The 12102-nt window shown below is 44.1% G+C and overlaps 1 protein-coding gene across 4 annotated transcripts in view; it reads right to left on the minus strand.

The window, feature by feature from the left end:
• The window catches only part of LOC111962414 (S phase cyclin A-associated protein in the endoplasmic reticulum), a 141017-nt gene that overhangs the window by 73974 nt on the left and 54941 nt on the right, over positions 1–12102 (minus strand). For all 4 annotated transcript variants that reach the window (XM_023985492.1, XM_023985490.1, XM_023985489.1 and 1 more), the window contains 5 exons: positions 11893–12048; positions 11649–11791; positions 10840–10921; positions 10559–10711; positions 8046–8153 (listed from right to left, as the gene is read on the minus strand). In XM_023985492.1, the coding sequence (XP_023841260.1) occupies positions 8046–8153; positions 10559–10711; positions 10840–10921; positions 11649–11791; positions 11893–12048 (642 nt within the window). The remainder of the gene's footprint in view (positions 1–8045; positions 8154–10558; positions 10712–10839; positions 10922–11648; positions 11792–11892; positions 12049–12102) is intronic.

Genomic DNA, 12102 nt, shown 5'->3' on the forward strand with positions numbered 1-12102 from the left:
CGACCCTCATTTACTCTTTCACACCTGTCCCCTATTTTGCCCTCTGATTAGAGTCCCTATTTCTCCCTCTGTTTTCCGCTCCTGTCCTTGTCGGATTCTTGTTTGATGTTTGCTGTCCTGCGTCCTTGTTCCGCCCTGTCGTGTTTTTGCCTGGAATAAAGACTCTGTTTCTTTAAGTCGCTTTTGGGTCCGCATTAATCAGCATAACAGAAGAATCCGACCAAGAATGGACCCAGCGACTACGGATTCTCGCAACACTGCCGTCGAGTTCCAGGGAGCAATGCTCGGCAGACACGAGCAGGAATTGTGTTGCTGCTCGTCATGCCGTTGAAACCCTGGCCGCTCAGGTCTCCGATCTCTCTGGACAGTTTCAGAGTCTTCGTCTCGTGCCACCAGATACTTCCTGGTCTTCCAAGTCTCCGAACCTAGGGTTAAACCCACCTTGTTACTCTGGGCAGCCCACTGAGTGTCGCTCCTTTCTCAGCCAGTGTGATATTGTGTTCTCTCTCCAGCCCAACACGTACTCAAGAGAGAGAGCTCGGATCGCTTACGTCATATCACTCCTTACTGGTCGGGCTCGGGAGTGGGGCACAGCCATCTGGGAGGCAAGGCTGAGTGTTCTATCGATTATCTGAACTTTAAAGAGGAGATGATACGGGTTTTTGATCGTTCAGTTTTTGGGAAGGAGGCTTCCAGGTCCTGGCTTCCCTATGTCAAGGTGATCGATCCATAACGGATTACTCTATAGAGTTTCGCACTCTTGCTGCCTCCAGTGACTGGAACGAGCCGGCGTTGCTCGCTTGTTTTCTGGAGGGACTCCACGCTGAGGTTAAGGATGAGATTCTCTCCCGGAGGTTCCTTCCAGCGTGGACTCTTTGATTGCACTCGCCATCCGTATAGAACGACGGTAGATCTTCGTCACCGAGCTCGTGGAGGAGAGCTCGCGTTAACGGTGTTTCCCTCTCCGCATCTCAACCATCTCCTCCCCCGGCTCAGAGAGACTGAGCCCATGCAGCTGGGAGGTATTCGCATCTCGACTAAGGAGAGGGAACGGAGAATCACCAACCGCCTTTGCCTCTATTGCGGTTCTGCTGGACATTTTGTCATGTCATGTCCAGTAAAAGGCCAGAGCTCATCAGTAAGCGGAGGGCTACTGGTGGAGCGCTACTACTCAAGTCTCTCCATCAAGATCCTGTACTACCCTTGTCGGTCCATCTACGCTGGACCGGTTCGCTGCTTCCTGCAGTGCCTTGATAGACTCTGGGCTGAGGGTTGTTTTATGGACAAGCATGGGCTCGGAAACATGACATTCCTCTCAGACAGTTAGAGAAATCCACGCCCATGTTCGCCTTAGATGTAGTCCTCTTCCCAGTATCAGATGTGAGACACTTACCTTTAAGCCCTCATTTACTCTTTCACACCTGTCCCCTATTTTGCCCTCTGATTAGAGTCCCTATTTCTCCCTCTGTTTTCCGCTCCTGTCCTTGTCGGATTCTTGTTTGATGTTTGCTGTCCTGCGTCCTTGTTCCGCCCTGTCGTGTTTTTGCCTGGAATAAAGACTCTGTTTCTTTAAGTCGCTTTTGGGTCCGCATTAATCAGCATAACAAAAGAGCTGCACCTCCTGAATTTTGAGTTGACAAAAAGAAAGAGTCATAAACCGCAGAATGTGCTATTTCAGATACTATATAGAAATCAAAATGTTTTACCTGCATGTGACTGAAGGAGGATTTGATAAAGTGATGCTCCTTTCCCTGCATCTGTCAATTACAAGATGTTACCCATCTCTTCATGTACAATTTGACAACTGATAGGCCTAATATTGTCACTCATCAGATTGTCAATGTAATCTTGTCTATAGGCTAACTCTTATTATGTTTGAAATTCATTTTGGTATAGTTTCGATGGGCTGGCTGTGCAGGCTGACTTTACAAAGTAAAACATAAAAAGAGAATGTATCATGCAAGGCGCGTGGTCAAATGATTAAAATGAGCACCAATGCTGATAAATAGGCATAACACAAAATTCAACATTACACTATTGTTCTAAATTAAAATCAACCTCAGCTATGCCTAATTTAAATTCGATTGTGAAGTAACTTACACAATTTAAACCCATTCCACACGTCCATTCAGTGGGCTGGCATCGTATGAGTCGCTAGATAAAGTCAATAATATGTTTTGCATTATTCTAAAAGGCCTACTGCCTACATGTAGCATGTTTTTGTTTCCCATTACAAAACATTTGATTAGTAATAGAGAGTTGGACTAATTGCTTAGTCTTAGTCACGTGAGGTATTTATAATATATCATACATGATAAATATTATGCCCACTAGAGTTCCATTTAATTAGATTTGCTTTCATATTGTTAAGGGATAAAGTTAACTTCATATATTTGTTCTTTGTTGTCACTTATTAAGCATTCTAAGCATTTGTTATTTTTTGTGGTCCACAAAGTATTCCTGTAGATCATGAGTTATTATTTTTCCTATTGCCATTATCATTTATTTTTCACGTTAATTATATATCCTGAGACTTTAGAGTATTCTGAAAATATTGGTTTCCTGTTCCATCTCCCTCTCCTCCAACCCTAGCCAAATCAGGCCCTACCCAGATGGTCATGCGTCATCGCTCTCCCTCTCCCCCACTCATCTTCTATCCTATCATCTCTCCCTCCTGCTCCCTCCCTCCTTCTCCCTTCTCATTCTGCCTCTTCGACCCTACTCTCCTCCCTTTCTGCAACCTTTGACTCTCTATGTCCCCTATCCTCCAGGCCGGCTCGGTCCTCCCCTCCTGCTCCGTGGCTGAATGACTCCTTGCGAGCTTACAGAACAGGCCTGCGGGCAGCTGAGCGTAAATGGAGGAAAACTAAACTTCGGAGGACCTATCATCCTTTCACTCCCTCCTCTCTACCTTCTCTTCCTCTGTATCCGCTGGTCAACCCCATCCCCTCCTTTCTCCAGACCTTCTCCCATTCCTCACTTCCCTCATCAACTCATCCCTGACCACTAGCTGCGTCCTCTGACTTCAAAATGGCCAGAGTCGCTCCCCTCCTAAAGAACCAAACACTTGACAATTCTCACGTCAAAAAGTTTCTCCAAAATAGCCCCTATTCTAATTGATATGTACAATGAAGCATTTGTAAATGGTTCTCTCCCACAGACTCTCACTCAGGCAACCATTTGTCTTATTCTTTAAAAAAACAAAGATCCTCTTGACTGTATCATACCGTCCAATTAGCCTGCTAAATGTTGACTATAAAATTCTAGCCAAACTTCTGGCAACGCGTCTGGAAACAGTCCTCCCATCAATTATCTCTCCGGATCAAACAGGATTTATTAAAAATAGACACTTATTCTTCAATCTTCGATGATTATTTAATATTATGTATAATCCTTCTGTCGCCAATACCTCTGAAGCCATTATATCCCTGGATGCAGAGAAAGCGTTTGACCGGGTGGAATGGAAATACCTTTTTTACACTCTAAATAAATTTGGCTTTGGCTCAAAATTCATGACTTGGATAAGACTTCTGTACTCATCCCCTCAAGCCTCTGTTAGGACTAATAACACTCAATCAGATTGCTTCCCTTTGCAACGATCGACCCGCCAGGGTTGCCCTTTAAGTCCCTTACTGTTTGCCCTCGCCATAGAACCACTTGCAATAGCACTTCGCTCCAACCCCCTCATCAAAGGTATAGTCAGATATGGACACGAACACAAACTGTCTATATATGCAGAGGATTTATTATTATACACATCCAACCTTTCTGTCTCTGTTCCTGCTGCCCTTGCCACTTTCGCATCCATCGGTCACTTATCAGGGTATAAACGGAATCTTAGTAAAAGCGAATTGATGCCGCTTAATATGGCCGCAAAAAATTCCCCTTTACATAACTTGCCATTTAAAATGGCTCACAGTAGTTTTATTTATCTCAGGGGTACATGTCACAATCAGATTTGAAAACCTTTTTAAAGCCAACTTTGCCCCTCTTGCAACCCGTACTGAGGACGATTTGGAACGCTGGTCTTTGCTACACCTCTCCTTAGTCGCAAGAATTAATTATATTAAAATGAATACTCTCCCTAAATTCTTATATCGCTATCAGTGCCTTCCGATTTTTCTTTCTAATACATTTTTCAAAAAGATGGACGGCCTAATACTACTCTTTACATGGGACAAAAATCCCCCCAGGATACGAAAACAGCTTTTGCAGAGGCGCAAACTAGAGGGCGGTCTAGTTCTACCGGATTTCAGATTCCATTATTGGGCCGCTAACCTTAAGATCATTCAGTACTGGTTGTAGAGCAGAGAGATATTCCCACCCCCAATTTGGCTAAAGATGGAGGCCGCCTTATCTATACCAGCATCATTGTTGTCCATCGCTCACTCCTCCGTTACAGACCCGTACTCCTCCTTCACTAAAAATAGACGTGTCAAAACAACATTGAAGATCTCTTATCAATTTAGGCGCCACTCTGGGTTTCAGACAACCTGAACCTTGACTCCGGTAGCCTCATAAACTGGCAAGGTGCAGTTGTTCGAGATTATTTGTTCTGGTCGTCTAGTGATTATTCTTCGATTTTTCTTTACCCAATTTCATGGTAACAATTGGTAGTTACAGTCTTGTCCCATCGCTGCAACTCCTGTACGGACTCGGGAGAGGCGAAGGTCGAGAGCTATGCGTCCTCTGAAACACAACCCAGCCAAGCCGCACTGCTTCTTGACACAATGCCCGCTTAACCCGGAAGTCAGCCGCTCCACTGTGTCAGAGGAAACACCGTACACCTGGTGACCGTGTCAGCGTGCACTGCGCCCGCCCCGCCACAGGAGTCGCTAGTGCGCGATGGGACAAGAACATCCCATCCGGCCAAACTTTCCCCTAACACAGACGACGCTGGGCCAATTGTGCGCCTCCTCATGGGTCTCCCGGTCACGGCCGGCTGCAACAGAGCCTGGACTCAAACCAGGATCTCTAGCAGCACAGCTAGCACTGCGATGCAGTGCCTTAGACCATTGTGCCACTCAGAAAGCCCCTGGTCGCCTAGTGATGGACGTTAGTCCCGGTTCAGAAGTGGCATTCCTTTACAGACAAGTAAAATGCCCGTTCGTATCTCCAGAGAAGTTTTTGTATCGGCATTTAAAAAGTTGTAGTGTACCCTACTCTACCAGACAAACATGCCATAGCCGAGGCGTTTTCAAGGGGCCACATCCCATTATGTCAGCAAAAAAAAAAAGATTAAAAAAAAGAGTACCCCGTGCTCGCAAGACTGTCTTGAAGATGCCTCTGTATCCTAGGGACATTGGTGCAATGGATAGGCTAGGAAATTCTTGAGCCTTACAGTAATGACCGTGGCTCTGCCTTGCTTGAGAGGCAGCTGTTCAATAATCTCTCTGAGAGCCTATCCCCTCCAATGCTACTTCCGTTTACTTAACGGAATTGTTCAAAAACATGAGCCATCTCACAAATCACATTAAAAGACAGAAAGGATCTTAAATATGAACTCATCTACAGAATTAATTGATATCATGACCATGTCATTGCCTAATGCTTTTATTTGAACTTAACTATAAGATTATTTTGTATCATGACAGGTAATCTGATGAGGATGTGTGACAGACAGGTGTCTGGATGAAGCAGGAAGACAATAGGCCACAGAGCCAGGCCTGAGGGCAGAGCTCCCTCACAATACCTACCACACACTGCTTCTCCTCTGTTCTGTTCTGGAAGGAGTAACCAGAGGGCTTTCTAAACATCACACCCCCACAGCGCCCAGAAAACAGGCCTCTTTAGAGCACAATCTAAGACACAAGACTCAGAGGTTGGCTTTGCACTTGGTGTGAAATAGACAGCGGTATGTCATGTTGGGTACAATGTGATGGCACACTGGATCCAGCTACACACACCATCCATGCAACTTGCTCACAGGACCTTGTTTTATGGAACAGAATCCTTTCTGTGACATTCAAGTAGCACTTGCAACACAGAACATGATAAATATGACAGACTTACAAAAAAATGCACATTCATTCTCTATGCATCTTTCAATGTTTAATGCCGTCCATTTTTAGAAGTCTTTCAATGAACATTTTATCTTCCAGGAACTCTGAACTGCAACTTCACTCCTTCAACTAGTTCAACCGGTCTCTTTACAGCTCTGCACACTTTGTTCTAACAGCCTGGCAAAGACAGGGGTACTTCAGCTGGCACTCTGTGTATTTCAACAGGGGTCTCTGGCCACCAGAAGGGATTCATCATCAACACCACCCTCGTTTACTGCTGGCTCCAGGAGGTCAACTCTCATACCCAGAAGCCGGAGTCCATCACAGCCTAGTGATCCCTCTTTTGGCCCAGGCCTGTCCCACAGCTCCATTCTCAGAGGCCCAGCTGAGGATGCAGGAGGGGGCTGGGAAGGGATGAGTATTCCCTTAGAGAGGTCATTGGTGTTTTTGTGCTGCTGTGTCAAGGGTGACCAATAAATAAATCCAATATGTCCAACCCGAGGGGCCCTGGACATTGCGTATATCATTAAAACAGGACATTTGACAACTAATAAGTGTAAGTAAAGAGAGTGATTGCAATCCCAGCCGTTCTCTCGGCACATCGATCCAGCCCTGTTGATAATCATTGTATTTTCTATTTAATTCGCAAGTCCTTGAAAATGAGAGAAAATGACAAAATATTAAGCCTTGGGGCATCTGCTGCCCGCTTCCACTGAAAAACTATGTAGTGACCTCTGTACAGTTCAGCCAACCATCTTCATTTTAATTAAAAATCTTTCATTCCAGCAAGAGTTATGGAACCAGCGGCTGGAAAATTGTTGGCAGTTGCATGAATGAAATACTGCACACCAAAATGAGCAGGACATAAATAAAGAAAGGCCAGCATAGTCTATCTAAACAAAAATCCCATTTCTCCAACGCCTGCTTGATTGCCCTCAAAAGCTGAATGAAAATGTGGGACAAAAGCAGGGCTGAATAGCCCATAATTGAAACATAGTGTAGTAAATGATAAGAGCATGTCCAGTACAGTTGTCTTGTCTCATCCCATTACAACAAAGAAGAGCCATTATTACGCAGGGAACACCATGCTGATAATCCATAGTACATACATTGCAATCGTTTGGACCCATTAGCTAAGCCATTTCATACCCCACCAGCCACTACTATTGTAAAGCATAGCCTACATTGCATGGTTTAAAGGCAGTCTGAAGAAGTAGTGTGATACTGGCTGTGGCCATAGTACTGTATTGGAAAGTTGCATGCCTTCATTGCCAATGGCTGGTTTATCATACTGTCAAACAGAGAAATGGGTGTCAGTTGGAAAGCAAATGATTTAGAGTGGAAGGTGGTGGGATTAATGATCAGCCAGTGAGAACAGGTTTGAATGAAGGAGCTGCTGGGGCCAAAGGTTTTGCATATAGCACCAACAGTTGTCAGCCTCACAAAGAGCAGCATGCTGAAAAGGAAATCTCATATTGCAGAGCAGGCTGAGAAGCCCCCTTCCTTTAACGAGCAGCCTTCCCATGAAAAGTGCTCTGTGACAGATCGGCCTATAGATATGGGGGTGATGTCACCCCTCAACTGAGTCACTGAACCCTAACTGTTTACATTTCAGGGCCCCTTTATAATCTCACAAAGCCAGCGAGAGAGCCTAACATTATATGATTCAAACAATAATAATGAGCCTGTCATAAACAACAATAACATTCATTTAATATCACAGACAATATCTAAGTATTATTATTTTGTTGGGATGATTGAGTGGGGAGGGGAAAACTGAAAACTAGTTGTTATTGGCAGAGGTTTGGAACTCTTTCTTATTGGTCTATTAACCCATTTACTGCCTGGTGATGTCACCAGGCAGGCGAAAACTACATCCCACCAAAACAGGCTGAAATTTCAGACGGTCTTTTCAAACAGCTCTTACACTAAAAGGGCATGATCAGAATTTTCACAATTTCACAGTATGGAGATTATATATATAAACACAGGGATTTTTTTTTTTTTACTGCACTGGGTCTTTAAGTGCTTGGGGGTACGTACCACTTCCTCATCGGAGAGCTCCCGTCCCTGGATGCTACTGCTGTCTCTCACGGCCTGCTGGTGCCTCTTGCCCTTGGTGTGGCTGTACAGGTGCACCTCCGTGGTGATCTACAAACACACAGGTCAGAGGTTACTGCTGAGGACAATGAAGACAGAGGCAGAGGGGGTCAACAAGGTCCCCACCCCCCATGGGAGGCCACTACAACTATACATTACAACTGGTTTTCAATAAGATCTTACAGAATGTTTCCTCTCCACCTCCACTCACAAACTGAATAAATAGTGAGACCTAATATTTTAGGTGTCAGGAACTTAACTGCAGTCTTCAGATCGTGATCCATATGTTGTGCATGTTAAACACAATACGCCTTTAGTGGAATGAATTGACAAGGTAAAGAAGAAAGGTGGCAAGTGTGGCAGCGTAGTTTCTTCAACCAGCATGTGATAAGTGTCAGACAGACATGAGAGCATTGTTAAACTGAAGATGACTTCATGGCTGCATTTCATGATATTCTCCTTTCTGACAGCACAGCAGGACCATACTAAATACTGCAGTATGAAATTGTGGCTGACAGATCCACTCAGGATGATCCAGCCTATATAATAACATTAATGTGATTGCCCTAGGATGGTCAATCACAAATCAAGCAGAATATTTTATCTTTCATCCCTCTACTCTGTGTCAATGATTACTCCTCACACCAACTGATTAACTAATGTCCTTTCTGTTATTCTTGCTCCTCACACAGTGACCATATACAGTGGCATGTTTGGAAAACGACACACTGAATAGTAAGGCTGGCAATTTGCCAGGGACCTCTCAACATGATATTATCATGATACTTCAGTACCAATATGATATGCGATTCTCAAGATTCTATATGCATGTGATTTGATGTTCCAAACATATTGCTGGCGCAGAGGTACAAGAGAGCCCTTGAAAAGTAATGTAAACAAAAATGCTGAAAACATGTTGGCTCAGTATTTCAAAAGATGCAGAAGGGCAATTCCAAGGGTAACGAAATTATGCTGAGACTCAGATATTTCACTTTAAAATGTATACCGAACAAAAACCATTGATTTCAAAGTTTAACAAACCATACAACTCCATGCACTTTTAACAATTTCCACTGAAAATGCTACAAAAACACATTTACAGAAAGAACTGTGCAGATACAAACTTTGGTAACAGAACAAAACTGGGAGAGATTTTACCGTAACTGTTACCAAACCTCGCATCCGCACAGTTTTCCAGTAAATGTTTATATATTTACTGTGTAAATTGAGTCATTATGCATAGAGTTGTATGGTTTGTTGAACTTTGAAGTCAATGTTATTTGTTTGGTACACATTTTAAAGTGAAAAATCGTATTCTCAGTGTAATTTCGTTACCGTAGAATTGCCCAGAACAAGTTATTGGATGAAAAATACCAGAGTTTTGGCGCAGGTACAGCCGACAAGCACCAGCTAAAGCTATCTAGCTAAATCAATACTTGGAGTCAAAGTATCAATATAATATCGTGATACGTAACTGTGTCAATTTTTTCCCCCATCACTACTGAATAGCTGATACAGTACTAACACATTAAACTGTGGGCAAGATTGGATGATACACAGACTGAAGCATTGGAATAAGTGGTGTGAAGATGAAGAATTGACACAAACAGCGTGAGATGAGGTTGATGTGGCTGTGTTGTTTTCCTCCCACTCATGGCTGGAATAAAGCCTATTACAGATGGCCTGTGTTTAATGTCATTAAATAGAGTGCCAGCTGCTGACCTATAGATGATCTCCGGTGTCAGACGCTGGCCAAGGTCATCTGACATTTTTAACAAGATTCCCCCCTCTACCACCCACACACACACTGTTCTTTATCTGATGCTAGTTGGAGCTTCAAGGTGTCTCAACCTTGTAGCAGTGAGAGCCGTCCGGGTCCGTCACAGACAAATGTGCCTGCCAATGGATTTGTTGCCTGTCATTTGAAAATCATGCCCAGTCATAAATCTCCACCCCAGAGTTCATGTTTAATCAATGCAGTTAAATCCTCATTTAAATACATTCTCTCCCAAAATCCTCTGAATCACCTTCTCGTCAGCATTTTTATGCATACAGTCTGCCAAACAACAATGGATGGGACCTCCACAGACGCTCTACTGCCACAAAGCTGCTGCTGCTTTCCCTCTTCAGTTTAGGTTAAGCATGTAAGCCAATCAGCCTCACAAATTATTGCAAGGAATTAAGTTAATTAAGTAAAGGGTGAACTTCTCACTGGAGAGTGGATCAAGAAAATTAGAATGTATATGCTAAAATGGTTCTTTACTCAGTATGTCAGCATCTGTCTAATGCTACCAGACGTCTGGTGACTAGTGTCACATCTAGTGTCAGAGGGAATATATGCCAAGGACAACTGGGCAAAATATAAAATCAGCATCTACACTAAGAATAATACAAAGACATCTTGTTAAAAAACAGATAATTAAAAACCATTTCAGACTTAGACTATGAGTACATACCACAACATTGCACAAGGAGCACTGTTTCGTGCGCTCATACGGTGTCAGTTTAGGGGCATAGTCAGTGTTGGCATGTCTGCCACTGCTGAGTTCTGCTGCCTTCTCTTTCCTCTGCTCAATCTGCTCCATGTGCCTGCGACTGCTCTCATCGTGCTGGGAAGGAGAACAACCAAGAAGTCAACTAGAAAATGTAAACTTTTGTCTGGTCTGCAACTAGGAAATGTCAACATTAGTCTGGTCTTTAACGAAGAACAGCAGTGAGGTGCAGCAGCAACACTAACCTTCATCTGAATCTTCTTCTGCAGTTCCTCCATGGCCTCCTGTTGAGCAGCACTGAGGGCAGCCAGACGCTCCTCTCGGTCTCTGTGGAGAGGACAACATACAGGAGCAGTGAGTACGTTTACATTCACACTAATAATTCAATATTAAGTGGATTATGGCAGTAGACCGAGTATGGAATTAGTCATGTAAACACTCTGCTTATCTTAATCACTGTAACGTCAAAATCTAAGTAAGCAAAGGCCGATTTTCGGAGCAATTTTTCAAATTATTAGGACATGTAAACAGCTTAAGTCAGTATTCCAGCTGTGTATCTGTGCCTGTGCCAGCACGGTAGCGCAAGCCTCCCCTTATGCGCTAGTGAAGTGAGTTTGGGAAATACTGAACGTATGCAGTTTAGAAATACCTTTCACATACAAACTTTATATGTCCGAACTCAGAATCAAAGAGTATTTGCAAAAATAACAGTCACTGTGGTAGAACTTTTATTTGATTGGCAATTTTCTGCATTTATCAAAAGTCCCATCAGGTAGCCCGATTTCAGATGTCATGGAAACAGGATTATTAGGGAAATCGTTCTTCTTGCAAAGCATGTAAACGTTTTAAACAAACGATTATATTAATCTGACTACCTACAATAATCGTATTATTGTGTGCATGTAACCGTGCTCAGTGAGGAGAGCATCCTCCTTGACATCCGTATCAGACGGGTACTCCCAACTGTAAATCTATTGCACATGAAGCACAATGAGGGCCACATTTGATAGTCCAAAAAAGATGTGATTCCAACTGTGAGCCAGGTGGTACAGACCTGGCCCTCTCTCGTGCAGCGTCCTCCCTGGCCCGCTCCTTCTCCTGCTTCTGCTGCTCGATGCGCGCATCCTGCTCCTTCCTCCTCATCAGCAGCTCCTCCACACGTGCCTGTCTCTCTGCCTCCAGACCACGCTTACGCTCCTGGGGAGACAGACAGGGACCACAGCCAGTCAGTGAGACTGTACACTGGGGTAAGGCAGAGAGGTCTGGGGGGAAAAGGGGGAGCTGCTGTCTATTGTTACCTGTACAGCCTCGTCTCTGGCCTGCTTCTCCTCCTGTCTCCTGCCTCTCTCCTCCTGCAGCTCGTTGAGGCGCTGCTCGTACTCATTCAGCTTAGCCAGCACGTCGTGCCTCTTGTTCTGGGCCTCCAGAGTGTTGATGAATGCTATCTCATTCACCTGTACAGAGTCACAAGGCCACCGGTCAACAAGTCTGAATCACTAAGCTACAAA

This window comes from Salvelinus sp. IW2-2015, linkage group LG4q.1:29, assembly GCF_002910315.2.
Source record: "Salvelinus sp. IW2-2015 linkage group LG4q.1:29, ASM291031v2, whole genome shotgun sequence".
NCBI classification, from domain to species: domain Eukaryota; kingdom Metazoa; phylum Chordata; class Actinopteri; order Salmoniformes; family Salmonidae; genus Salvelinus; species Salvelinus sp. IW2-2015.